The sequence below is a fragment of the Nomascus leucogenys genome, chromosome 2, assembly GCF_006542625.1.
Source record: "Nomascus leucogenys isolate Asia chromosome 2, Asia_NLE_v1, whole genome shotgun sequence".
Taxonomy (NCBI): Eukaryota; Metazoa; Chordata; class Mammalia; order Primates; family Hylobatidae; genus Nomascus; species Nomascus leucogenys.
In genome coordinates, this window is record NC_044382.1 from 36,381,578 (window position 1) to 36,405,876 (window position 24,299).

The window sequence follows — 24,299 nt, forward strand, 5'->3', positions numbered from 1 at the left end:
ATTCATGAGTGAAAACCAGGGGTCTTGGAAGAAGGGCAGGGAAAAGGAAACTAGTGACCTGTGTTACCATAGCCAAGTTAAAATCTTTAAAATCTCCCTGTTACACAAAACAACTAGAAGACCACAAAAATAGCTATGCACCTGGCTCTGAGCTAAGTTACTTGAAAAGCATCATGCCATTTAGTGCTTACAGCAACCCTCTAAGTAGATGCTATGTATATTCCCTTCCTACAGTCAAGGCTTGAAGAGATTAAGAATTATGCCAAGTCACCAAGTGCTTAACATGTCCCCCACTTATACAGATTCAAGAGAACCAACAACATACACATTCAGCATTATATCACACTACCTGCTACCACTGAAACTCTTCAAACAAGGGTTGATCTTGGTTAAAATCAACCCTTTGGTCAACCATTTAAGGTAGCCAACCACACAATTGAAAACACTTTTTTTTTTTTTTGAGACAGGATTTCACTCTGTCACCCAGGCTGGAGTGCAGTGGTGCCATTATGGCTCACTGCAGCCTCGACTTCCTGAGCTCAGGTGATTCTCCCACCTCCACTTCCCAAGTAGCTGGGACTACAGGCACGCGCCACCATGCCTGACTAATTTTTTGTATTTTTAGTAGAGACAGGGGTTCACCATGTTGCCCAGGCTGTTCTTGAACTCCTGGACTCAGGCAATCTGCTAGCCTCATCCTCCCAGAATGTTGGGGTTACAGGCGTGAGCCATCATGCCCGGCCTCAAAATGTTTTTGTCCTGCAAAAACTGTTATAGTTAAAACATTGATGACAACTGCAGTATAATTAACTTTTTATTAATAAAGACTTTAAAAAATTTTTAGATTGTTTTTCTGAGTTCTTGATGCACCCAGATAAATGAGCTTCTGTTGAAATTCTAATTCTTTGCATCAAAACAGTTGCATATGTTGAATAATCATCTAATATGTATTAGCTCAATCACGGCTTACTGCAGCCCCAACCTCCCTGGCTCAAGCTATCCTCCCACCTTAGCCTTCTAAGTAGCTGGGACCACAGACGTGTACCACTACGCCCAGCTTTTTTTTTTTTTTCTTTCTGTAGAAATGGAGGGTCTCTTTATGCTGCCCAGGCTGGTCTTGAACTCCTTGGCTCAGGTGATCCTCCTGCCTCCCAAAGCACTGGGATTACAGGCGAGCCTGGCTTGGGCACTGTTCTAAGTGCCTTGTGTTCAATACCCCATTTAAGCGCCACTCAACCCTTTGTGGTAAGTACTACGATCAGTTTTCATTTTATAGAGGGGGAAACTGAGGCACATAAAGTTTGAATAACTTGTCTGAGACTATGGAGCATGTAAGGGCAAGATTTAACCCTAGCAATCTGTAGGCAGTGTCTGTCTATCTGTCTTTCAAGCTGTCCAGCCCACAGCTGAAACAGCTGAAACGCTGAACCAGAAAGCTTAGGAGGTCGTGCCAGGCCAGAGTTCTAACCTCTTGTTCAGATACATCGTCTCTTCCTCAAAGGACTAGGGTCCCCAAGGCTCTTTCCTGGTTCTGGGCCTTCTACCACTGAGCTCAGCCTGGCTGAGTCTGAATTCTGCAGATCTGAGCTCTGGGGAACATTCTTGAGGGCCTCAGGCTGTGCCCCCCTCCTTTGCTCTCTGTACTTTGTATGCACTGCTGATGTTAACTGTAATTAAGTGATTCTTTGATCAACTATTTGTTTAATGTCTATCTCCCGAACTTGACTATAAATGGTAGCAGTCCAGAATTTCTACATAGGTGGAAGGAAATAACCTGTTTGGGTAGGCGGGCCTTTGCTTCCATTGCTTAATACTTGCTAAGGTTGAGAAATGTCAACTGAACACAGAAATGAATGGGAGTTCTGATGGAGAATGTAGGAAGAAAACACATGCCATCCTCACCTCTCCATGCCCTCCCTGTGGCATCACCACTGACTATAAGCCCTATAAGGGCAAAAATTGTGTCTGTCCCTTTTCTCACTATAACTTAACAGCTGGCACTATGCCTGAAACACAAGAAGTGTGTCACAAAAATAGCACAAACAAATAACAATTTTTTTGTGGAATAAATCAAATTTTAAAATGGAGCCTTGCACTTCTGGTCTGCAAAAGAGGGGTGACACAATCAAGACCCAGCTTTTTTTTTTTTTTTTTTTGAGATGGAGTCTCGCTCTGTCACCCAGGCTGGAGTGCAGTGGCACGATCTCGGCTCGCTGCAAGCTCCGCCCCTCCAGGTTTAAGCAATTCTCCGTCTCAGCCTCCGGAGTAGCTGGGATTACAGGCGCATGCCACCACACCCGGCTAATTTTTTTGTATTTTTAGTAGAGACGGGGTTTCATCATCTTGGCCAGGCTGGTCGTGAACTCCTGACCTCGTGATCCACCTGCCTCAGCCTCCCAAAGTGCTGGGATTACAGGCGTGAGCCACCGCGCCCAGCCAAAGACCCAGCTTTTTGAAACAATTTTACATATGAAAACATGCTGCACATACAACTGGCATACAGTAAGTGCTCCAGAAGTGACTGTCATTGAATTGGAATTCCTGCCTCTCCTGAATCCCACTAACTCATCTTCCAGGTCCTAGCAAGGCTAGGAGATTAATAAAAGAACAAAGCTCAAAACAGAACCTACTCTACTCCCCTGGCCACAATCTGGTGGGAGTGAGGCTGTTTTTATCGGAATCAGGGTAAAAGGTTGTCATTAGCCCTGGCAGGAATGCAAGGTTGTTAGGATGTGCCTCTAGCAGAAAAGTTATACCTGGGGAAGACATCGAGTAGCTTTGGAATGAACAGAGTCCGATGAAGTAGAAAAACAAATCCAGCACAGGCCTACCGGCCACCCAGTCCTAAAGAAGGAACATGATATCTTCACTCTGCAATGGAGCAAATGCTCTGCATTCCCCAACCACCTTTCGTTCTGTCCCCTCACCCCCTAAACTGTGGCCCCAGGGCAGCTGGAGAGGTTTAAAACACAAATCAGAATGTGTCAGACCTTGCTTAAAATCCTTAATAGGATGATATCTGAATTCCTCACCAGGCTCACTTCAAACTTGCTCATAAAGCTGTGGCCACAGAGGCCTTCTGTCAGTGCCTCCAATATGCCAGGCTTTTCCCACACACGGCCTCCAACCGTGCTCCCTCTGCCTGAGATGTTTCTCCAGTCCTCCCTCAGATTCACTTCTCAGTCTTCAGGTCTCAACTCACAACTAGAAGCCACCCTCAGAGACACTCCCTGATGACCAAATCAGAATCAGCTCCTTCCACCATTCCCCACCTCCCTGGCAAGCAACACACCCCAGAGAAAGCTCATTTCCCTCCTAGCACTTATAACCTCATGTTGCAGTCTGTCTGTATTTTCAAAGACTGTGAGCTTCACAAGGGCAGGGAGGGCTGTCTGTCCCTCACCACGGAGTCAGGGCAGGCCCCACTACAGAATCGATCAATGAATGAGTGAATGAATGAATGAATGAAATTTTCATAACTGCTGCTCCAAACCATTCCTCAGCTTAGGTTCCAAGCACAACCAGAATATGACCTCCAGAGCCCTCCTAGACGCTCTGAATCTCACTGTACTTAAGCATCAGAGGCCCCTCCCAGCTCAAGACTGGGAGCTCCTCCTTCTCCCCACCACAGGCTGGGGTCTCCTCACATTCTCTTTCAGGGAAGCTGAGAAAGCCTATGAAATGCAATCCTGTCTCCTGAGTTTCTCTAATAAAGAAAACAGGACAGCGACCCCCCTTCCCCGCGGCTCCTCCAATCCTCCTTTTCTGCCATAGATTTAAGATTTATTTATTCCCATCCTTCTAATTGTTTCAGCAAGGGCCATGGGTGAGCACCAGCTGGAAAATTACCGCTTCAACTTTCATTGTTTAAAATGCTTAAATGACATGCGAAAAACAGGTTTTTAGGTCTGTGATGCTGAGAAGGGTTGGTAGCAAAGTAAAGCCAGGTTGCAAAGACCTAGAAAATCAGTGCTACAATTTACTAGCTCTTCCACATACCCGGTTGCAGGACCCTTGGCCTCAGTTTCTACAGCTGACAAACAGAGAGGGCGACACTGAACTTCAACACCCTTAAAAGAAGTCCTGGACAGCTGTACCCATTGTTCTGGCGAAGAGTTCTCTTGGTCTCAGAGAAAGGTCTCACCCCTGAAAGGAAGGCTGAGGTTCCCTAGGGGAGAATCTGCTCTGCCCTCAGGAGCTGGGTAAGTACACGGAGAGGTGGGCCGAATGGTGAGAAGGCGTTTTAGACTAGGACTCGGTGACCTTGGGCTGCCTGTCTCGAGTCTCAGCCCCAGCCCTAGGCCAGACCTCAGCCCTGGGCTGGGAGCCTTTCATTGGTTCCTCTGACAACAGCCAAGCACAATCCTATAGTGGCGTACGAAGAAAAAGACTGCCACACAATCTCCCTGTGAGGCCAGAACAGCGGCAAGACAGACCTTACAAGGGACTCAGGGCCAAGCCCTGGCCCAGACTCTGCTCTTATCCACGCATCAAAGCCACCCCCCCGCCCCGGACTTCCCGGAGGCTACAGGCTCCTCCGTTCCAGGGAGGAGCAGGGCCTGCCGCGAGGGCTCCCCGCCTTCCTGGAGTCAGGCCTAATGGCGGGGGCTTTTCTTTTCACCGGCTTGAGCTGATCCTCACCCCCGCCCCCCAACGCCACCATCATTAACAGCAAAGAAAGGATCCCCAGCCATTTCCATTTCCTCTGCGGCTGAAGAGCCCCGTTGTTATTTAATCCTGAGGCCACCCCGGCAGCATCCTCGGCGCAGCCGGCTCCACCCATCCACCTGGCCAGTTCTCGGCCGCTCCCACTTCCCCGGAGGGGAGGCTGGTGAGAGGTGGGGGATATTGGGGAAAGGCGCCTACAACAGCAAAGGGCTGCGGGCCTTCGGTGGACCGAGGCTCCTCAGGCCAGCGTCCTGTGAGGGCTGGGAAACCGACTGGGACAGAGAGAGGACACCTAGCTAGGGCGGCAGAGAGGGGGCAGACGCCCGGGCACTGCGGACATTGCACGGTGGCTGGGGGCGGGGGGAACGCTGGGAGGCTACGGCCAGGCTTCCTCTGGCTGAGTTGCCAGAATCGCCCCGGGGGGTACTGGAGCCGGAAGAGGCCTGGGCCCAGTCACTGTCTACACCCAAGAAATAGGGGGAGGGGCGACCAGCATTCACGAGAGATTCAGCCTCAGGAAAAAGAACCAGATTCACTCACCAATCCTCACCCCACCCTTTGATATGAATGATGGACATTTTCTTAATTTTTGGTAAACGCAGCTTCAAGATCCCTCCCGCCTGGCGTCTCTGGTCTAGAGCAAGAGAAGGCCCCCAGTAGGGGTCCTCCCGCCCCCCCCCTTTTTGACTGCCTGCGGGGGGCAGAGATCCCCAGATCTAGGTGTGTCCTCCCCCACCCTGCTCTTAACCCGGGATCCGGAGGCCGCAGCGCCCCCCGCCCCCCAGCGACACTGAGGGTTCCTGCCCAGGCCCGCAGTGGCGTGAAGGTGGCCTTTACCTCCTCTCGCAGGCTGGGAGGGGGTGCAGCCCGCGCAGCTGGCCCAGCTGCAGCAGTCGCCGCCGCCCTCCATTCATTAAAAAAAAAAAAGGCAACAACAACCTCCACTGGAACCTCCACCCCTCTTTGTAAAAGAACGACGGCTCCTGGTGGAGCTTGAGCCAGTCCCAGCAATCACGGGTTAAGATCTTTTCCCGCCCCCCATTCATAAAAAAAGGAGCGCAGCGCATGCGCGCTCAGGGTCTGTTGTGCCCACCCATTCATAGAATCGCGAACGGCACGCGTGCGCGTTGGCGCTCCCTTCCCTCCCATTCATAAAAAAGCCATTTTCCCAGGCAGTGGTTGCAACATCGCCGCGGAGGTAGAGAGCTGAGCTGACAGCGCGGAGCTGGCGCTGTGGAGCGCAGGGAGCCTTGCCGGTTCCTCCGGCCGGCGTCTGCGAGTACAGCGGCGGCTAACCTGCTCCGGCTCCAGGATTTACACAGACGTGGGACGATGCTTGTGACCCTGCAGCTCCTCAAAGTAAGTCCATGGCCGGTTTGGAGATCTGAAACTGCCCCGCTCTGAGCCGCGACGCGACTCACCCCTTGGGCTGGGGCAAATGGTGCGCTATTTCTAGGCGCGCCTCAGTGTTCCTTCCCTCAGCCTGCGCCTCCTTGAGTCGCTGCGGTGCGCCGCAGCTCCCTGACGCCCTCGGCCCGGCCGGCACGGCGCCGGGGGTGTTCACAGCCTGGCACCGCCGTTTCCGACCCCTGGGCATTGCCAAGCCCGGCTTCCCCGCCCTCTGAGACTCGGGAAGCCCCGTGCGTGTCCCGGGAGTTTGCCTCTGGCCTGGCCTCTTTCCTTCTCCTGCCACCATCCGCCTCGAACGCTGGAACGGGCGTCTCTGGGCTTGGTCAGGAGCCACCGTTTGGGTCGGGGGGCGCCCTCGCTTTGGGCGGCTCGCCCACCTCCCAGCTCGGTGCCCACGGTGCCAGCTTTGCCGTGTATCTCCTAGCCCGCCGCAGCGGCCTATGCTCGACGTAGATTTTTCCTTTCTCTTCGGAGCCGTAACGGACTGAATTCCCTCCCCTTCTGCCTCTCCCTCGATGGCCAGCGAGGGGCTGGCTCAGGACTGGGCATTCCTACTCCTTCTCCTTGGCGAGGCGGTTCCTCGCCGTCTGACCTTTGCTCCGCTGCTGCATTTTATGCTGTGCAACTGCCTTGCAGTTGCCTTTTTCTTGCCTGGCCTCTGTAGGGCCTGAGGCTCCTCGGCCACCTTGTACCTCCCTATCCTCGGGCACCGAGCTGTGCCAGGCCCCGGAGCCCCCAGGCCGCGCTAGGGCTGCGGTGGGGGCTGAAGGTGCGTTTACATAACACCAGGCGTGTGGGAGCTGGAGGAAGAGGTTGCGAACGTAGGAGAGATAAGGCTCCTACTTTCCCTCCTTCCTTCTTGATGGTACCAGGCTTGACATCACAGAGAAGAGGATAGAGACGGTATGTTTTGCAAAATTCTGAATCGCCAAGACCCCGGGGACAGTGAGCTGGGTGAGGGCGGGTTTGGCTAGCCAGGGCAGCTGGAGCTTGGCTCCATCACTGGGTCCAAGGCTGTGCCCAGTTCTCCCTCCATGCAGACGATCAAAAAGCATTTAGACAGTAGCTGCTCTTGTGCAAGAAGACGGTTTCTCAATTCTTCTTGATCGGGGGCAGGGGGTTGTGGGCAGGAGAGGCAGGGGAGACAGAAAATGGTTGCATGGCTTATAGGGCTGAAGGATGGGCAAGAGAGGCGAAATGGGCTGCAGGGGCTAGATGGTAGGCAGAGCAGGGAGCTGCTGGCTGCCTCTTTCACCAGCTGCTGGAGGGGCATCCATATTGCCAAGGCCTCTGTGAGGGCAGGAGGCCGCCTTCTGGCGCAGCAAGGCTTCGGTACCCCCCAGCGCGGTTAGTGCTGGAAAGAAGAGTGTACAGTGGGGTGCCCAAACCTAATGGCAGCCCCCTCTTTCCTGCCTCCAAATCAGTGGCGTGATTCTCTCCAGTTTTGGGAGAGGCCAGACACACTGGAGGCCAAAGAACTTGCAGAGGGGCGGGAGCAAGCACTTGTCTGTCTCTGTAGCTGACCGAGGCACTAACCTCCCTGACAAGTCTCTCGGGATTCAAAGCTGGAAGGTATAAGGCTCAGAGAAGTTGGGAACTGTGGGTTTATCAATCTCTTAATGAGCTCAGTCTGGCCTGAGGCCCTACCCAATATTGCACTGGTGGATTTCACAATGTTTGGAGTTCTCCAGATCTTCACACAAACGGAGCATAAACATCTCTGAAATTTTCAGCCTTTTTTTTTTTTTTTTTTTTTTTTTTTTGTAGTGCGGGTGTCAGGAGAACTAGGAGAGACAGGGCTGCAGTTAAAGATTTCTCTTTCTCTCTCCTTCTCTGTCTCCCAGAAGGGTGGGAAAGAACTAGTGGAGATGTCCAGTGTGAAATCACATTTCCTCTTTCCCATCCCTTGGGGAGGGTTCTCACGTGCTGCCAGGCTCCAGCAAATCCTAATGTGGTGAACAGCACACACATTTACCAACCAAGCCGTGTGGCCAGTACGGGTGTAGGGTGGGGATTTTAGTAGCAGATTTCTGAAATCTCCATGGACAAATATTGGTCAGCTATAGTGAGCAGACTTTAAAGGCATCTGTTGGTTATCGGGAGTCACTCCCTTTCAGTGGAGTGTAAATGCCCTCTTGCCCTTAGCCCTCCTGCCCAGCCCCACGACCTTTTCCAGATCACCCTCTGAAATGGCCTCATCTCACTAAAGCTTTAGTTGGGGCTGGTGGGAGGAGACAGAACATATAGTAGGGCAGAGGCTGTGGACAGGTGGACATTTGGAGCTTACGGATGTCGTTTTCATTTATTTTTTGTTTTTTATTTATTTATTTTTTTTTTGAGACGGAGTCTTGCTCTGTCATCCAGGCTGGAGTGCAGTTGCACGATCTTGGTTCACTGCAACCTCCGCCTCCCAGGTTCAAATGATGCTCCTGCCTCAGCCTCCCGAGTAGCTGGAATTACAGGTGTGCGCCACCACACCCAGCTAATTTTTGTATTTTTAGTAGAGACAGGGTTTCACCATGTTAGCTAGGCCGGTCTCGAACTCCTGACCTCATGATCCGCCAGCCTCGGCTTCCCAAAGTACTGGGATTACAGGTGTGAGCCACTGTGCCCGGCCTCACACGTCATTTTTATCTGCATCCTCCCAGAATTGGTGGAGAGATGTGGCCCTTTGGAAATCTGTCCTGCCCAGTTCACACCCGCCCATGACTCCAGCCCCAACTTTGGTAAACCAAAGGTTTGGCTGACTTTCGTGAATAATAAATGAAAGCAGCCTTTCAGTGCCAAATTTGAAAGTCAGTGATTTAAAAGTTAGGAGAGGAATAAAACCCATTCATACTTCCAGAAGTGACCCTTGAGCTGTGTTGCTCTGGGATTTAATACTTTGGGACCATATGTGGGGATTCCAGTTTCCAGGGCTGAATGTCTCATGGTTTGACATCTTCCAGCTCCTAGATTTGGGCCCCCACAGTGTTTTCCTGTCCTTGGGCTATCCTGTTAATGAGGGCCTGGGTGTTGGTGCCAAGGAGGCCTAGGAAGGAGCCCTCCCTCTTTATTCAGAAAAGTCCAGTGTTTCTTGGGAATCATAGTGTTCCATTTGGTTCTAAATCCAGAGTGTTTGTCATCTGGCCTCTACTTAGGTGGCAGTTCCCTTGTGATGACAACCTGGCTAAGGATTCTCGCCCAGGCCTCTGAATTTGGAGATAAAGTTGAAAGTTTGGGGTTTTGTATGTAGACATGACAGAGTTTTTAGGGAAGGGAAATGGCTAGAGTGGAGAAGGTTCTATCTCATGGCTGACCTTATCTCCCTGAGAGGAGAAAGCAGTGACTCATTAGAATATATTTTTGCTCTTTCAAAAGAGCCAGGGGAAGGTGAATGAACAACTTTCAGAAAGCTGTAATTGCCCCTTCCAGACCAAGCCAGGGGCCAGAACAGAGCAGATGTGTGACTAGGCAAACCTGCTAAGTATGGCCTTAATTTCCCCATCTGCACAGTAGAGAAAATAAACTCCTCCCAAGAGGCCAGCAGAGCTGCTAGTGAGCGGCCAGGACTAGGGCCATGCTCATTGTTATTATTGGGCTCCTAGGAGGAGGGCCTAGTTTTAAGGGTGCCCCCTTCCTGCACAGGAGGTGTGGGGTGTTGCATGATGTAAGAGGGAGGGTATTCTTGGCTCTCAGGGGTCTGGGGCCACCCTACAGATCCGGACAGCTGACAAGGCTGGGGAATGTATCCGGGACATGTGGCTGGGCTTAAGAGGCTCCACAGTTCAGCTGTGATCACGATTGTTCTTTCCAAGGACAGGCCCCAGTCAGTGAAGGAAGCAAGGGCACAGGGGAGGGAGCACAGATGTGCTGGATCTGGCGGAGAAGGGAAGGGGCCCTTCGGGGCAGGTGGCCACTTGCAGAAGACTGGTTTCCCTTGTCAGTAGTCTTTTTTCTGGTTGGGGGAAGGGGAAGTCATTTCCTGCTCCTGTCCCAGGAGTAGGCTAAAATCTATTATTGTAAGTTCATTTCTTAGTGGAGGGTAAGGAGACAAATAATAAGATCTTGGTGTCTGTGGGAGGAAGCCCTGCCCTAGGAGTCTAGGGTTCTGGTCCCACCCAGACCTGGACTTGGCCAGTAGTTCCCAAACCATGCCAGTGGTTAACAGGCTCCTTCTGACTCCTTCTTTACTGACTCTTGGCTTCTAATCCTTCTTTATGGGAATCTGAGCAGACAATTAAGGCGGTAATACAGTGAAGCAGAAACTCGAAGCTGATTAAATAGCCCAAAGTCCAGCAAGATTCCCACCCTTCTGTGTGCTGGGGCTTTGGAGCTCAGCTGATTGGTTGTGAAAGAGAAGAGAAGAGGGAGAAGAGGGTTGGGAACCGGTAACTGGTGGTGGGATGAAGTGATGAAAGCAACCGTTTTTTGTGATCTCTGACAGGTTGTGGCCAGAGGTGAGCTTCTTAGTGCTGGTGCTGGGGGTAGGAAGTGGGGGAAGGAAGAAGGATTCGCAGACAAATCTAGCTGCCCCAAATGCTTTATTCTCCCACTGGGGCCATTCTCAGCAGAGATTGTCTTTCTTTGTAGGGTATAGGGAGGGGCAAGTCCTCTGCTTCCCTCAGCATCCCTCCCCCTCTTTTTAAAGTCCTTTTAAAGCAATAAGTCATTATTTGGTTGTAGCTTAATTAGCTAAACTGGGATAGTGTCACAAAGAACCAAGCAATACCGGTGGGCAGGCTCTCTGGCAGCCTAGAGACCTTTATTCTGAGTTGTTCAAAGGGTTAAACAACCTTCACTGAAAGAACCCGCTGAGACTGAATGGGGCAGTGCTCAAACTACCCATTCATTCACAGCCTCTTGCCAGTTTGTCATTAGCTGACCTGTAGCTTTCAAAGTACAACTGTCAGGTTTTCCCAATATTTCCCAACTCACCTCCCTAGGGTAAGTCAAGGGGAGGGTGTGGGTGGGTGGGATTAGGCATCCTGCTCAATTGTGTGGACATTTAACATGCCTCTTGATTCTTTTCAGCCAGCCTGTATTGAGCGGTCTGCAGCCTGATGCTCAGCCCCCTCCCCACAGGTACAAATGCAGTGAGTGTCAGACTGGCTGGCTCTGGGCTCCCAGACCCGCCAAGCAGCAAATACAGTGTTCTGGGGATTTTGATATCCTGCTGATTCAGTATTCTAGGACTCTCTGTGCCCTGGCTCCCTCCCTTCCTCACAGACCTGGGCCAGGGAGCCCCATCAATGAAGGTACCCTAGGAACCCTTAAGTTCAACTTGATAGGTGGGCAGGAGTAGATAGGTGGGGAGGAGTAGAGATTCCTTTCCACCCCAGGGTTTCCTTTTGGGAACTGCTTTGTAATAAACTCCTACAAGTGAAATCCATTCAACTATAAGAAAACTAAAAATGAAACCACTTTTAAGACGGGATGGCACATAACACTGAACTGGGAGTGAAAAGAACTTGAACTCTGAGCCTTCTTTGAATGAGAGAGATTACAAACCCCCACAGCCTTCACTCGCCACATTGAAGATTCCCCTCCCTGGGGTTCAGGCTGATGTCTGAAACCCCGTCTGGCTTTCCTTCCCTGTTGGCTGCATTGCAGAGCCCCAGGATGTTCTGATGATGTTCCGTGAGGGCTGGAGGAGTCCCGTGGTTGTGAAAGTGATGGCACTTTCATGCCTTTCCATATAAATTCCCAGAGGTTATGGAGGGCTTTTGCAAGTCATTGTAAGTCAGGGCTGAGAGGTTAATATTTCAGCCTCTGTGAAGCATCTGCTGTCTTGTTCAAATCCTGCTCTGGTCACTTGCTAGCTCTATGACCCTTTGTGCTTCCATTTCCTCTGTAAAATGGGTTCTCTCTCGAAGTACGGTGAGGATTAAATGAGAAAATAAATCACTGAGGGCTTAGCATGGAGCCTGGCACCAAGAAATGTTTCGCAAATATTAGCCGCTTCCATAATTATTATTTATTATTATTAGAAGGTTGAGTGGAGGTAAAAGTCCCTTCCCTCTTGCCAGTTCGTAAGAGTACCACCTAAGCTTGATAGAGGTGCTTCTTTGGCTAAGTGGAGTGCTGGGTTTGTTTCTCTGTCCAGTGTCTTCCAAATTGGCCATCAGTCTCTTCCAAACTGCCTAAATGAGGCAAAGCCTCCTGTCTCCTATTTATATTATAAATCTCTTACTACCTTGCAAGGGAAGCAGGGCGCACATATTAAATTGCACTTAAGATTGTCAGCATTGCTCAGAGTGGAGGGTGGGTGTTTCTCAGTGAGTAGAGATTGATCTACCAAATCAACTGAGAGTTGTTTTTTCTTTCTTTCTTTTTTTTTTTCCTCGAGACGCAGTCTTGCTTTGTCACCCAGGCTAGAGTGCAGTGGTACGATATTGGCTCACAGCAACCTCCGCCTCCTGGATTCAAGTGACTCTCCTGCCTCAGCCTCCCAAGTAGCTGGGATTACAGGTGCCCGCCACCATGCCTGGCTAATTTTTGTATTTTTAGCAGAGATGGGGTTTCACCCTGTTGGTCAGGCTGGTCTCGAACTCCTGACCTCGAGTGATCTGCCTACTTTGGCCTCCCAAAAGGCTGAGATTACAGGCATGAGCCACTGCGCCAGGCCTTCTTTCTTTTCCTTTTTCTCTTTTTTTTTTTTTTTTTTTTGAGATATCATTTAGCTGTGCTGAGGGGTTATTAAATAGGCAGCTCAGAAAATTGTTTTTCTTTGTCAGCCAAATAAATTCAGCAGAGGCTGTCGGAGGGTCCCTGCTGGTGGAGGGTGAGGCCAGCAGTGGAACTCTGATTTGGTTTTTGCTGAGCTGGTGGTTGAAAGGAATCCTACTACATCAGGGTTATAATAGGGAAGACACATTTTAGAATATGCCCAGTGGAGCCATCGGATGCTGCATCGTCCCCAGAGAGCCAAGTCATCGTGGGCCAAGCTCCCATCCCCATGTCTGGCCTCAACTGCAGGCCCAGATGTTGACAGCTGCCTCTGGAGGGTTATGGGAGCCTGTGAATGCCAACATCCCCATTGCGTGCAGCGGCTGCTCCCATCCTGGCTTCCTGGTGGGACTTTTCCATGAACTGGGGAATCTGCCTTCTGATTCCAAGGCCTATTAAAATTTCTAAGCACTGCCCATTTCTTTTGCTTTATCTGTAGGACATGGGCTGTTTTTAAAGAACCTCACAAATTTAAAAAAAAAGTGAATCTGCTTAAGGAAAGGGAGTATTTTACTTTCTCCCACAGCATGACCAGACCCAATCCTGGTCCTGAGAGACAAAACCCAACCATATGGGGCAATAGAAGCTTCAAACCGCTGCCTACATTGTGTTGGCAGGACCCTTGAATATTCCTGACATGGGTTTCTGGAACAAGGGAATCATGTTATCATTGTCTGGGGGTGAGGGTTCTGGCTGGTGCTGGAGAATCTTATCCATGGCATCTTTTATTAGGCCAAATCACACCCTTCCTTCAGGCAGCGTCCTCAGTGCTGGACCTTGGGCTCCTAACCCTGGCCTCTTGCCCCAAACTCATTTATTCTAGAAGCAAGGCTTTGGAACACCTATTGAGAATAAGTGGGCAGGCTGAGGTAGCATTTCCTGGAATTCCTACGTTGTCATCAGCCTGATCCTTGGAAAAACTCCTCTCCATAGATGCTTACTTGCATTCCCTCTCTCTAGCCCTGACCACAGGATCTCCACGGGAGGCTGCTTTGGCAAGTGGCTACTCTTTGGTGGCAGACCTGCCAGACACTTAAGGTAAACTCTGCCACAAGGAAATCGCCAATTCAAAGGTGATGCTCTGGTTTCATCCGAAGAGAACATGGGGGCAGGCACTGCCACTAGGTAGGCTTTCTCCAAGACAGGAAAAACAGCGTGTAAAGAAATACCAGCATCCTTTTAAGTAGGCAGGACCATGGGAGCAAAGCCAATAGTTGATGCCCTGCGTGAATGGGAAATATCAGTTGACTGAGCATTGAACCTTGCAGAAAAGACTGGATGCGTTTTGGATTTAGCAGTGTAAGTGATACACAGACTGGAGCCCCGTGGATAGCCCCCTTTTTAACCCCTTCATAAACTTTTATCTAGAGCTAGCTTTTTATTTTAGACAGGTTCTAGATAAACCTAACAGCAGAGGGGCAGGATCAGCTCTCCTAATTAGAACATCATTAGCATCTTGATGCAAATTTAGTAAATGCAAAAGCATTTACTAAAACCCCACCCCATAATACATTAATCCAATGGCCTTTTTTTGGTTTTGTTTTAAAGACTTATCTTTCTCTTCTACCCTCCCTGCCCATTCCCTGGGGTTCTTAAGATTGGAGTGGAATCTTCCCAGAGTGTAGTCTTTCCCTTGGATTCCAAATTGTATCCCCTTGAGCAGAGGTCTTGGCCTTCTGCTGCTATTTCTTTAAATTGATCTCCAGCAGAATTCCAAATGTAAAGGTCAGCAGGCAAGGAAATGGCACTTCTAATAGAAAACAATGTGCACTTTCTAAATTTGAACCAAGCCGTTTCCGCTCTTTGATTTAAGTGACTTCCTGGGGTTCCGTGTCAGGCACTGCAGTTGAATCTCTGGCTGGATTCCAACTTAAAATTGCACTCTCTCGGTGAAATTAGAAACTGATCCAGGGTTGGCTTAGCTATTCTAGTAAATAGCATTTAGGCTGAATGTTCAGCTCAGCACTTGGAAATGGGTGATATGAGTGCCCCTCGAGAGGATTTCCCATCCAAGTTGTCAGAAGCTCACATACCCGGAGATTATTAGCCACTGCAGGTTGCTGCTCTTAAGTGGTAGTAATAAGTTAATATCTTGGATGTGCAGGCATCAGATACAGCCCTTCTCTTGTGAATATCTGAAATGAAGGGCTTGTTTATCCAGCTGATAAACTCCATGGGAGCACCTAGAGCTGTCTGTTGAGTTCACCACATTGTCCCCAGTGCCTGGCACAGTGCTTGGCAGGCAGTGCTTGTAAGTGCTCAGGAGATCCTAACTTATTCCCTGGGGCAACGATAAATTGTTGCTGCATGCCAGGTAACATGCTAGGTAATAGATAGTATTTTCTCATTTAATCCTTGCAAGAGCCCATTTTACAGATGACAAAACCAAAATCTAAGGCCTAGAGATGAAAGAACTCATTCATAGCAATATTGCTAGACCAAAGTGATAATCAAATTTGAGTCTCGTTCCAGAGCCTGTGTTTACATCCACTGAGCTATGTGTCTTAAATAAGGAGCATGTTTCACAGTGACTAAGAGAATGAACTCAGGCTGCCCAGGTTTGAGTCCTGCTACTGATAGTTTTGGATAGTTTTGTGTGACTTTGGACAATCATTAAACATGTCTTTTCTGTAAATAGAAAAGGGGGATAATAGTAGTTATGTGTTAGGCTTCTCATGAAGTCAATGACTTAATGTATATGGTGCTTAGGAGAGTACCTCCATCTTAAGTGCTTATTTCCACCACTGACTTCTTGTCATTATTAATCATCTTAAGCTTGGGGAGTCACTGGAAAGTCCACAGAGGGATTTTAGTTCCTATGTCAATTGGGCGGCTCCCAAGGACCTGATGGGGGGTGAGGTATTGGCAGGCCACATACTGATGCCTGGAATCCATTCTCTCTTCCTTTTCCCCACCCCACCCCCAGGGCCCCTAGAAGCCTGTTTCTCCGTACAGTCCAGGACCTCCAGCCCCATGGAGCCCCCGATCCCACAGAGCGCCCCCTTGACTCCCAGCTCAGTCATGGTCCAGCCCCTTCTTGACAGCCGGATGTCCCACAGCCGGCTCCAGCACCCACTCACCATCCTACCCATTGACCAGATGAAGACCAGCCACGTGGAGAACGACTACATAGACAACCCTGGCCTGGCCCCCACCACCGGCCCAAAGCGGACCCGGGGCGGGGCCCCAGAGCTGGCCCCGACGCCCGCCCGCTGTGACCAGGATGTCACCCACCATTGGATCTCCTTCAGCGGGCGCCCCAGTTCTGTGAGCAGCAGCAGCAGCACATCCTCTGACCAGCGGCTCTTAGACCACATGGCACCACCACCCGTGGCCGACCAGGCCTCACCAAGGGCTGTGCGCATCCAGCCCAAGGTGGTCCACTGCAAGCCGCTGGACCTCAAGGGCCCGGCGGTCCCACCCGAGCTGGACAAGCACTTCTTGCTGTGCGAGGCCTGTGGGAAGTGTAAATGCAAGGAGTGTGCGTCCCCCCGGACGTTGCCTTCCTGCTGGGTCTGCAACCAGGAGTGCCTGTGCTCAGCCCAGACCCTGGTCAACTATGGCACATGCATGTGTCTGGTGCAGGGCATCTTCTATCACTGCACGAATGAGGATGATGAGGGCTCCTGCGCTGACCACCCCTGCTCCTGCTCCCGCTCCAACTGCTGTGCCCGCTGGTCCTTCATGGGTGCTCTCTCCGTGGTGCTGCCCTGCCTGCTCTGCTACCTGCCTGCCACCGGCTGCGTGAAGCTGGCCCAGCGTGGCTACGACCGTCTGCGCCGCCCTGGTTGCCGCTGCAAGCACACGAACAGCGTCATCTGCAAAGCAGCCAGCGGGGATGCCAAGACCAGCAGGCCCGACAAGCCTTTCTGACAGTTTGTGTCGAAGCCCCAGTGCTCTGCCTAGAAACCTGGTTCTCTTCTGACATCTAAGAAGACTGCAGCAAGGTCAGAGATTTTCGCCTCCTGAGGCTGACCTTGCTAGTCTGCCCACTCCCTACCCCCAGCTTCAGAAAATACAGAGACCATCACCACATACCCTGTATTCCCCAAGATGATGAAGAAGCACTTTGGGGCTTTTTTTCAGGGTCCTGAAACTTTGTGTCAAACAGACAATGCAGGGGCAGGGTGTGGTTTGGGGGGAAATTTTTCTTTTTCAGAAGACAGAACACAGATGTGGACACATATCCGGAAACTGCAGCTGCTTGAATGCCTTCCCAGCCCCTCCTTCCTCTCTCTCTCTCTCTCTCTCTCTCTCTCTCTCTCTCTCTCTCCCTCTCCCCCTCCCCCCCTCTTCCTCTTTTCCATTGTCTTTGGCTCTCACAGGAGCTAGCTGCCTGGGAGGAATTGTTAACTGAGTACCAGGGTACCTTTAAGGAAGACCCTTGGAGTCTTCTATACCTTCTTCTCCTCCCCCATCTCACTCCACCCCACTTTGTCCCTGATGTCTTGGGGAAGGTGTAGAACACCCTAGCAGTTCCTATTGTATATACTTGGGAGCCACTGAGAACAGAGGACGGCCAGTGAGTCCAAGCCTTGTTCCTCCTTCTGCCTCCCTGGAGCCACAGGATGGATTTAGGAGCCACTGCTCAGTGCACTTCTCCCTTCCAACAGCATCAACTAACTCTCGGGGGTGTTCTGCTCACCACACCGTCCTTCGGTTCTTACTGAGTCACAGACTCGTCTGCCCACTACGTGTCCTGGGTTCTCTCTACTCACATCCCTTCCAGAAACTTTATATGGGTAGAGGAAGCCAGGGCGGCAAATGCGAGACCAAATATCATTTTGCCAATGAGTCCGAGGCTGTGGTCTTTGGATCCAGTCATTATGTTTTTATAGAATAATTAAACCGGATGCTAACGGTGTTTTAAAAAATAATAATACAACAACTTGTTTCCTTTTGGCCACCCCCAGGAAGGGCTGATTTCAAAATCTGGGGGCGAGCAACCTCAAGGAACACAATTTCCCTCCCCATCGACGAGAGGATTTTAACAGCAAAGAAGAGGGGCAGTACCTCCCATTGGCAGAATGACCGCTGAGCCAGGCTGGGTTTGGGTTTCTTCTCTTCTGATTCTGCTGCTCACTGTCATAGCCTTTTGTGTATAGTGATGTGTCTGTATCTTTAATGTAAATAGATAATGAAAAAAGAGTCTATTTTAGTGTTAGGAAGCCCCAGCAGGGGAGTCGGAAGAGCTTGGAAGAGCTGGGGAGAGGGTAGGGGAAAGGTTTTTCCAGGGGCCACTGGGTTTGAGCCCTGCTTTTGTGCACAGCCACATCACCCTCTCCCGACAGCCCTCAAAGACGTAGCAACTCTTTCTCTCAAGGTGCTAAAGGACTCAGAAGGTGCAGCACGTCCAGTGGGTAGGTACTTGTTGCATGCAAAAGCTGTAGTGTATCTGGTCCTTCCTCCCCAGCTGTTGTGTGGGGTTTTTGCTTTGTGTGGTATTTTGTTTTCCCCTCTGATGAGAGGGCATGGCCTGAGTCAGAAGAGCTACCCCAGGTGAAACTGGAAGTGCATGAGGCAGAGTGTCCGTAGCATTTCCAGTTTGTTCTGTATAGGAACAGAGGTGCCTCCGGGAAGGAGGCAGCAAGGTAGGTAGCTATGATAGGCAGGCACCTAATGCTTCTCAAGGACTTCTTTTTTCCTTCTTGAAGACTAGTAGTAACATCTTATGATTTAGAGTAAGTTAATTGTAACCATAGGTATTTATTGATTGGAGGAAGGGAGGGTCATATTATTTTCGGCTTTATTTATGTAACATTTGCTAGCTTGTAAAAGGCGAATGTGAAATATTGCATCTGCATTTCCCAAGGCTGATTCGTGTAGCTACCCTTGCCACAGTTGTGACGGATGTATGGATGTTCTTGAACATTTCAGAGGGAGTGGTAGAAAAAAAAACACATTCAGCCAACCACTTAAATGAATTGAATGTATCAGAAGTGTACTGAAGGGACTGGAGATGGTTTTCCTCAGATGAGGGGGCCCCAAAATTGATAGTGCATATCTGCACGCTTTCTGGGAGGCCTCAGAACTTTTCCCAGGGCCCCTCCCTCAAATTGTCTCCATGGGAAACTTGACCCGGTGGCAAGTTGCACTTTGGTGATCTTGGTGGTCTACACACCCGTTCTGTGGAGAGTCAATTTACATAAGCTGTGTACACACACACACACACACACACACACCCCTACCCCACACTGACCGTCTACTGACAGAGACCCTATTTCCTGGCAAACGGCCTCCTGAACCCTGACTTTTTGTGTACATACTTGTAAACACGGATTTTTCTGGGTTTTGGTTTGCTTTTTCCTTTCTTACCCTGCCCCTGTTCTAGCTGGTTCTTGGTTTGCTTTCAACCTGCTTGATGGCTGTCTGCAGAGCGCTCTCTAAGAGTCCACCTCAGTGCCCCGTGTGCTCAGTGGTCACGGGAAGGAGCGAAGGAACCATCCTTGGTTCTCCCAGCTTGGTTGTGTAGCAATCCCTCAGCATTGTTTTTCTCAGCTTCTTGGCAAAAATTAAAAACAACAACAACAAACACAAAAGAATAAACTGGCTTGCCTGTGGACCCTCCCCCCGCTCTGGGGCCAGTCAAGAGCCACTGAGGGACCCAGCACTCAGAGACACGACACACGTGTAGCTGCTTCTGGCTGAGTGTGTTTCCTGTCACCAATGGCCTGTTTGGCTGGACGATGCCTCGGCTTGACCTTTTTTGAAAAGTGCTGGTTAGTTCTCGCCCCTGGTAAACCTGGGGTACGTGGGGGTTCTGCCTTAACTCGAGGGGCACCTGGGATCCAGGACGCTTCTAGGGGCCTCTGGCTGCCTGTGTTAATGAAGGACAGCGCTTCCGCGAGCACCCTGGGAACTGGGTCTTGGGTAGCAAAGCCCTCGCAGAGAAAAGATGGGCACAGCTAAGGCTTTCCTGAGCAGGAAGGGGGTGAAGACCAATCCCTTCCTTTGGTCCTTTGGTACGCACCCCCTCAGAGCTGAGACGGAAGACATGGCTGGTTCTTTCAGCCTTGTGGAGTCTGTCAGCCGCCATCATACGTCGAGTGAGGCCCAGCTAGATAATGACTTGTCCAAGATGGCACACGTGGAAAGTTGGTCTGCACCAGAACCCGGATGACTGTCACCTTGAAGCATCCTGTTCTCCTTCCGCGCTGTCCCAGGAAGTGTCTGGCGGGCGTGGGCAGCACAGCTCTACACTGTACAATTCACTAGGGCATCCTGCGAGCCTCACCAGCCTTCTGGTTCATGCCTTTGACAAGCATTTTTGTGCCCCCTCTGCTTACTGTGACAGTCGATGATGAATCTTGCGTTGCCATTTTCTGCTGTGGGTAACTGCGTGCAGTGTCTTGCCTTGCTTTCTCTTCTCACTGTCCCACAGCTTCGTTTCATGTTACAAACAGAAAAGCTCGAGGCTCCCATCCTGCCACATCCTGACTTCATTTCCCCCTCACTGTAGCCCATTTCCACCCCACCACAAAGTTGCCACAGAAGGTTTTCTTTGTATAGAATATTTATTTTGAAGCTCTATTTTAATAGTATTTATTTTAGAAAGTCTACTATTGTAAGAGTTCTTCTGTTTGTGAAGAAAAAAAAACAAGTTAAAAACTGAATGTACTGATTTAGAAAATATATATAAATATATATTGTTAAATATACATGGGACTGCCGTTTCTGGTGTGTTTGTGTGTTCACTTCCCTGACCTCTTCACCCAGCAAGGCCTCGAGTTTGAGAATAAGCAGCCACTGAAAGGGGAAGAGAAGATAGGGCTTCCTGGGCTGGGCAATCCCTTCTCCCAGCTCTAGGACGACCGTAGAACCATCGGAGGAAAGCTGCTCTTCATTATGAAGCCGAATACTGCAAGGAGCTGCTAGAGCCTCCTTCCTAGGCAAGCTGTCCCCTAAACTGGAGTGTGCTGCAGATGGACAGCAAAGCTCCAAAACTGGGAAGAGGCAGAGGGGGAAAAGGGTCATCTGACCTGTCCATTCCTCTCCCTTTATGTCCTGATTGCCCCCAAAGCAGGTTTTCACGCACATGAACACACACATACATGCTTCAAGGAACCAAATAGAAAAGCCCTTGGTCATTTCCTTATTTTCACAGGATTGGTGCATATCGCACAAAGCTAGTCCTTCATCCATTTCATGACCTTCTAATGTACCTTCCTTCTGTTTTTTGTTTTGTTTTGTTTGAGACAGCGTCCCAGGCTGGAGTGCAGTGGAGCGTTCTCGCTCACTGCAACCTCCACCTCCTGTGTTCAAGTGATTCTCCTGTTTCGGCCTACCAAGTAGCTGGGATTATAGGCATGCACCACCATGCCCGGCTAATTTTCTGTATTTTTAGTAGAGACAGAGTTTCACCGTGTTGGCCAGGCTGGTGTCAAACTCCTGAGTTCAAGTGATCTGCCCGCCTCTGCCTCCCAAAGTGCTGGGATTACAGGTGTGAGCCACCATGCCCGGCCTGCACCTTCCTTCTGATTCCCTTGTACCCCTACCCCCGACCAGTGCACTCAAACTTTAGACCCAGCCACTTCTCAATTTACATAGCTATGGGAACTTTTTTTTTTCCAAGACAGAGTTTTGCTCTGTTGCCCAGGCTGGAGTGCAGTGGCGCAATCTTGGCTCACTGCAACCTCCACCTCCCAGGTTCAAGCAATTCTTGTGCCTCGCGAGTAGCTGAGATTACAGGCACACGCCACCATGCCTGGCTAATTTTTATATTTTTAGTAGAGACGAGTTTCACCATGTTGGCCAGGCTGGTCTCGAACTCCTGACCTCAGGTGATCCGCTTGCCTCGGCCTCTCAAAGTGCTGGGATTACAGGCGTGAGCCACCGCACCCAGCCCACTATGGGAACTTTTTAATGACCTTTTATTCATAGGCCAATCAGGATGAAAGTTGGACTTTATTTTGAACATGTGAGCACGTACCTCTTGTTGTCTAGAAATCAATAGAGTTTTTTTTTTTTCTGTTACCAATAATATACCAATAAATGGGGGAAGAAGGGGGAGTGGTAGAGACAGATCAGGAACTGTGGGTCTGGTTCTTGGTTTTTCTAGGGGTTACCAATTATGGCCTCCCAGGTTCCTTTGTGAAATCCAAACCTTGAGTTCCTCTTAAGAGACATCCAAATGTGTGCCAGGATCCCCAGACACTGCCCAAGAAGACACAAAGGATGTTCTTCAACGTGGGCTTGTCTGCTCTAGAACTTTTAGAATGAAGATAGGCGCTGACCTCCCTCTCTGTAGCCAGACCATGTGGCCTGTCCCATTCCTGCCGTGTGGACCAAGGTTAGGTAATGCTCCAAGTCCTATTTCACTGACAAGGTAAGTCACTGGCACTTAGAGATAATCGTCTTTTTAATTGGCTCAGTCCCAGTTCGTGTACACCACACTTTGATTCAGTCTTGGGTTTCCTTATGGGTGGGCACATGGGGCAGGCCTACCCCTGGTTCTACTTTAACAATTTCTAGTGCTTGGTGATTAAAAACAATGACAAAAATCTATACAAGGGTTTGAGTGCTGAACGTCTCAGGCACCCAAATGCTCTTGGGGAAACGGGAGCCAAGCAGTACCCAGAGAAAAAGTTCCACATGCGCCCCTCTTATCTTTATCCCTCTGGCCCCATGCCTTTGGTTCCCAGTTATCAAATGGCGTTGGAGTAGTAATAATGGCCATCATTTATTGAATGGCTTCTTTTCTCCAGGTACTGAACATCCATGGCAGATGCTATTCTTTCCCTCTTAGAGATGCAGACACTGAGGCTAAGAGAAGTTGTCCAGCACCCAGTGTGTGATGGAGAGGTAAAGGGTAAAAACATCAACTGAAGGATTTAGCATTTGGGGAAGAAGGAAGAAGCCCAAAATGGAGTAGATCAAAGGCTCCCCAGTGATCAAATTTAAAATTAAGGAGAAAGAAGCAGAATTCAGCCTTCTCCACACCCATAACCAAACAGCTCCTATGAAGGCACCAAGCCTGACGCTCATCGCAACAAAAAGGAATGATCTGGAGAGAGGGGCAGCCGCTGGTGACAAGAGAACCCGCCAGGCAGCCTCGTCATCTGGCCAGGAGTCCCCGGCTCCCTCCTACAGCTCTCCAGACAGCCTTTCCCACTTGCTGAACCTGCAACTTGAAGTGAGCTCCACTTTCCAAAGTAGGTTTGTGAACCAATCAAACGAACCCAGGCGGCCAGCTCCATGCTGGAGGTGTGTGCCAGATGAAAGCCAAGAGGACATTTTTAAGAGCCTTAAGTTTATTCATCGGAACTTTAATAAAACAATATGTCCATGGCCTAGGGCAGGTATAATTTTCATAATTTATGGGTCTGTGAGACAGGAAGAGAGCTTGGGGTTTTATTGTGTTTTGCACGATAAATGGCATTCCAATTGTCTACATGATGTTCTTTAAGGACTCTTGTCTGGCAGGAACACAGGCCTTCTGGAGCCCACCTGGGCCTCGAGGCCTGAGGCAAGGGATAATTATGAATACATCTGTATGTGTTAAGCAGGAGATGATTGAAAAACTCCCTCTGTTCCTTCTATCATTAGAAGACACTTCCTATGCTGACACCTATATTAACATTTAACTGTTGCAAAGGTTGGAACCCTTCCTCTTCCTCTCCCACCTTCTCCTCCCTTGGGCCTGCCCTTTTCTTTCCTGTAACTGAAGAGACTCAGGTAAATTTCTCTCGATTGGCTTCCCTCCCACTGGGCATGGTGGAGGGGGTGACTTGGGACTCTGAACCAAAAAAAAAACAAAAAACACCATGATCTACAGAAGAAGACAATGGAGCTCTAGGTAATGTGTTTTTTTGTTTGTTTTTTGGTATGTGTATTTTTTTTTAAATTTTTTTTGAGACACGATCTCACTCTGTCATCCAGGCTGGAGTGCAGTGGCATGATCTTAGCTTACTGCAGCCTCAACTTCCTTGGCTCAGGGGAACTGCTTACCTCAGCCCCTGAGTAGCAGGGACTACAGGCATGTGCCACCATACCTAGCTAATTTTTTTTTTTTTTTTGGAGAGACAGGGGTCTTATGTTGCTCAGGCTGGTCTTGAACCGCTGTTCTTGAACTCCTGGCCTCAAGCAATCCTCCCTCCTTGGCCTCCCAGAGTATTAGGATTACAGCTGTGAGACACTGCACCCCACCTGGGTGGTGTTCTAATTGGAATCACAGAGTACTTACAGACTGATTGCTTCTATAATATTAAGCCCTCAGGTAACAGTGGCCAAGTGGCCTTGCAAAATAATAATTACAGTAATTATTACTTCTGAGCACAGATGCATTATCATTTATATATATATATAAATATATATACATATATACACATATATATACATATATGTGTATATATGTATATATGTATGCATATGTATACATATATACGTATATATATAGAGAGAGAGAGAGAGATGGAGTCTCATTCTGTCACTCAGGCTGGAGTACAGTGGGTGGCGTGGAATTACAGGGTGAGCCACCCCACCCAACCATCACTTACAATCTTGAAAACAGTCAA

The 24,299-nt window shown here is 49.7% G+C and overlaps 1 protein-coding gene and 1 long non-coding RNA gene across 3 annotated transcripts in view; one reads left to right on the plus strand and one right to left on the minus strand.

Moving 5' to 3' along the window:
* Positions 1-5,583, minus strand: part of LOC101176252 — a 258,816-nt gene extending 253,233 nt beyond the window's left edge. Inside the window, exon 1 of the long non-coding RNA XR_001115282.2 lies at positions 5,506-5,583. This is a non-coding gene — a long non-coding RNA (uncharacterized LOC101176252). The remainder of the gene's footprint in view (positions 1-5,505) is intronic.
* Positions 5,584-5,815: 232 nt separating this feature from the next.
* Positions 5,816-20,459, plus strand: SPRY4 (sprouty RTK signaling antagonist 4). Of its 2 annotated transcripts, none has more exons than XM_030827259.1 (2): positions 5,816-6,027; positions 15,713-20,459. In XM_030827259.1, exon 2 carries the CDS (start codon positions 15,760-15,762, stop codon positions 16,657-16,659), a length of 900 nt encoding a protein of 299 aa, XP_030683119.1. In that variant the 5' UTR covers positions 5,816-6,027; positions 15,713-15,759; the 3' UTR covers positions 16,660-20,459. The 2 variants fall into 2 exon arrangements, with proteins under 2 accessions (XP_030683119.1, XP_030683123.1); XM_030827263.1 differs by lacking the exon at positions 5,816-6,027 and adding an exon at positions 6,913-6,981.
* Positions 20,460-24,299: the final 3,840 nt, after the last annotated feature.

What these genes read in the sequence shown, in the direction of transcription:
- SPRY4 (XM_030827259.1), top strand. Translation starts at nt 15,760, where the DNA reads ATGGAGCCCCCGATCCCACAGAGCGCCCCCTTGACTCCCAGCTCAGTC.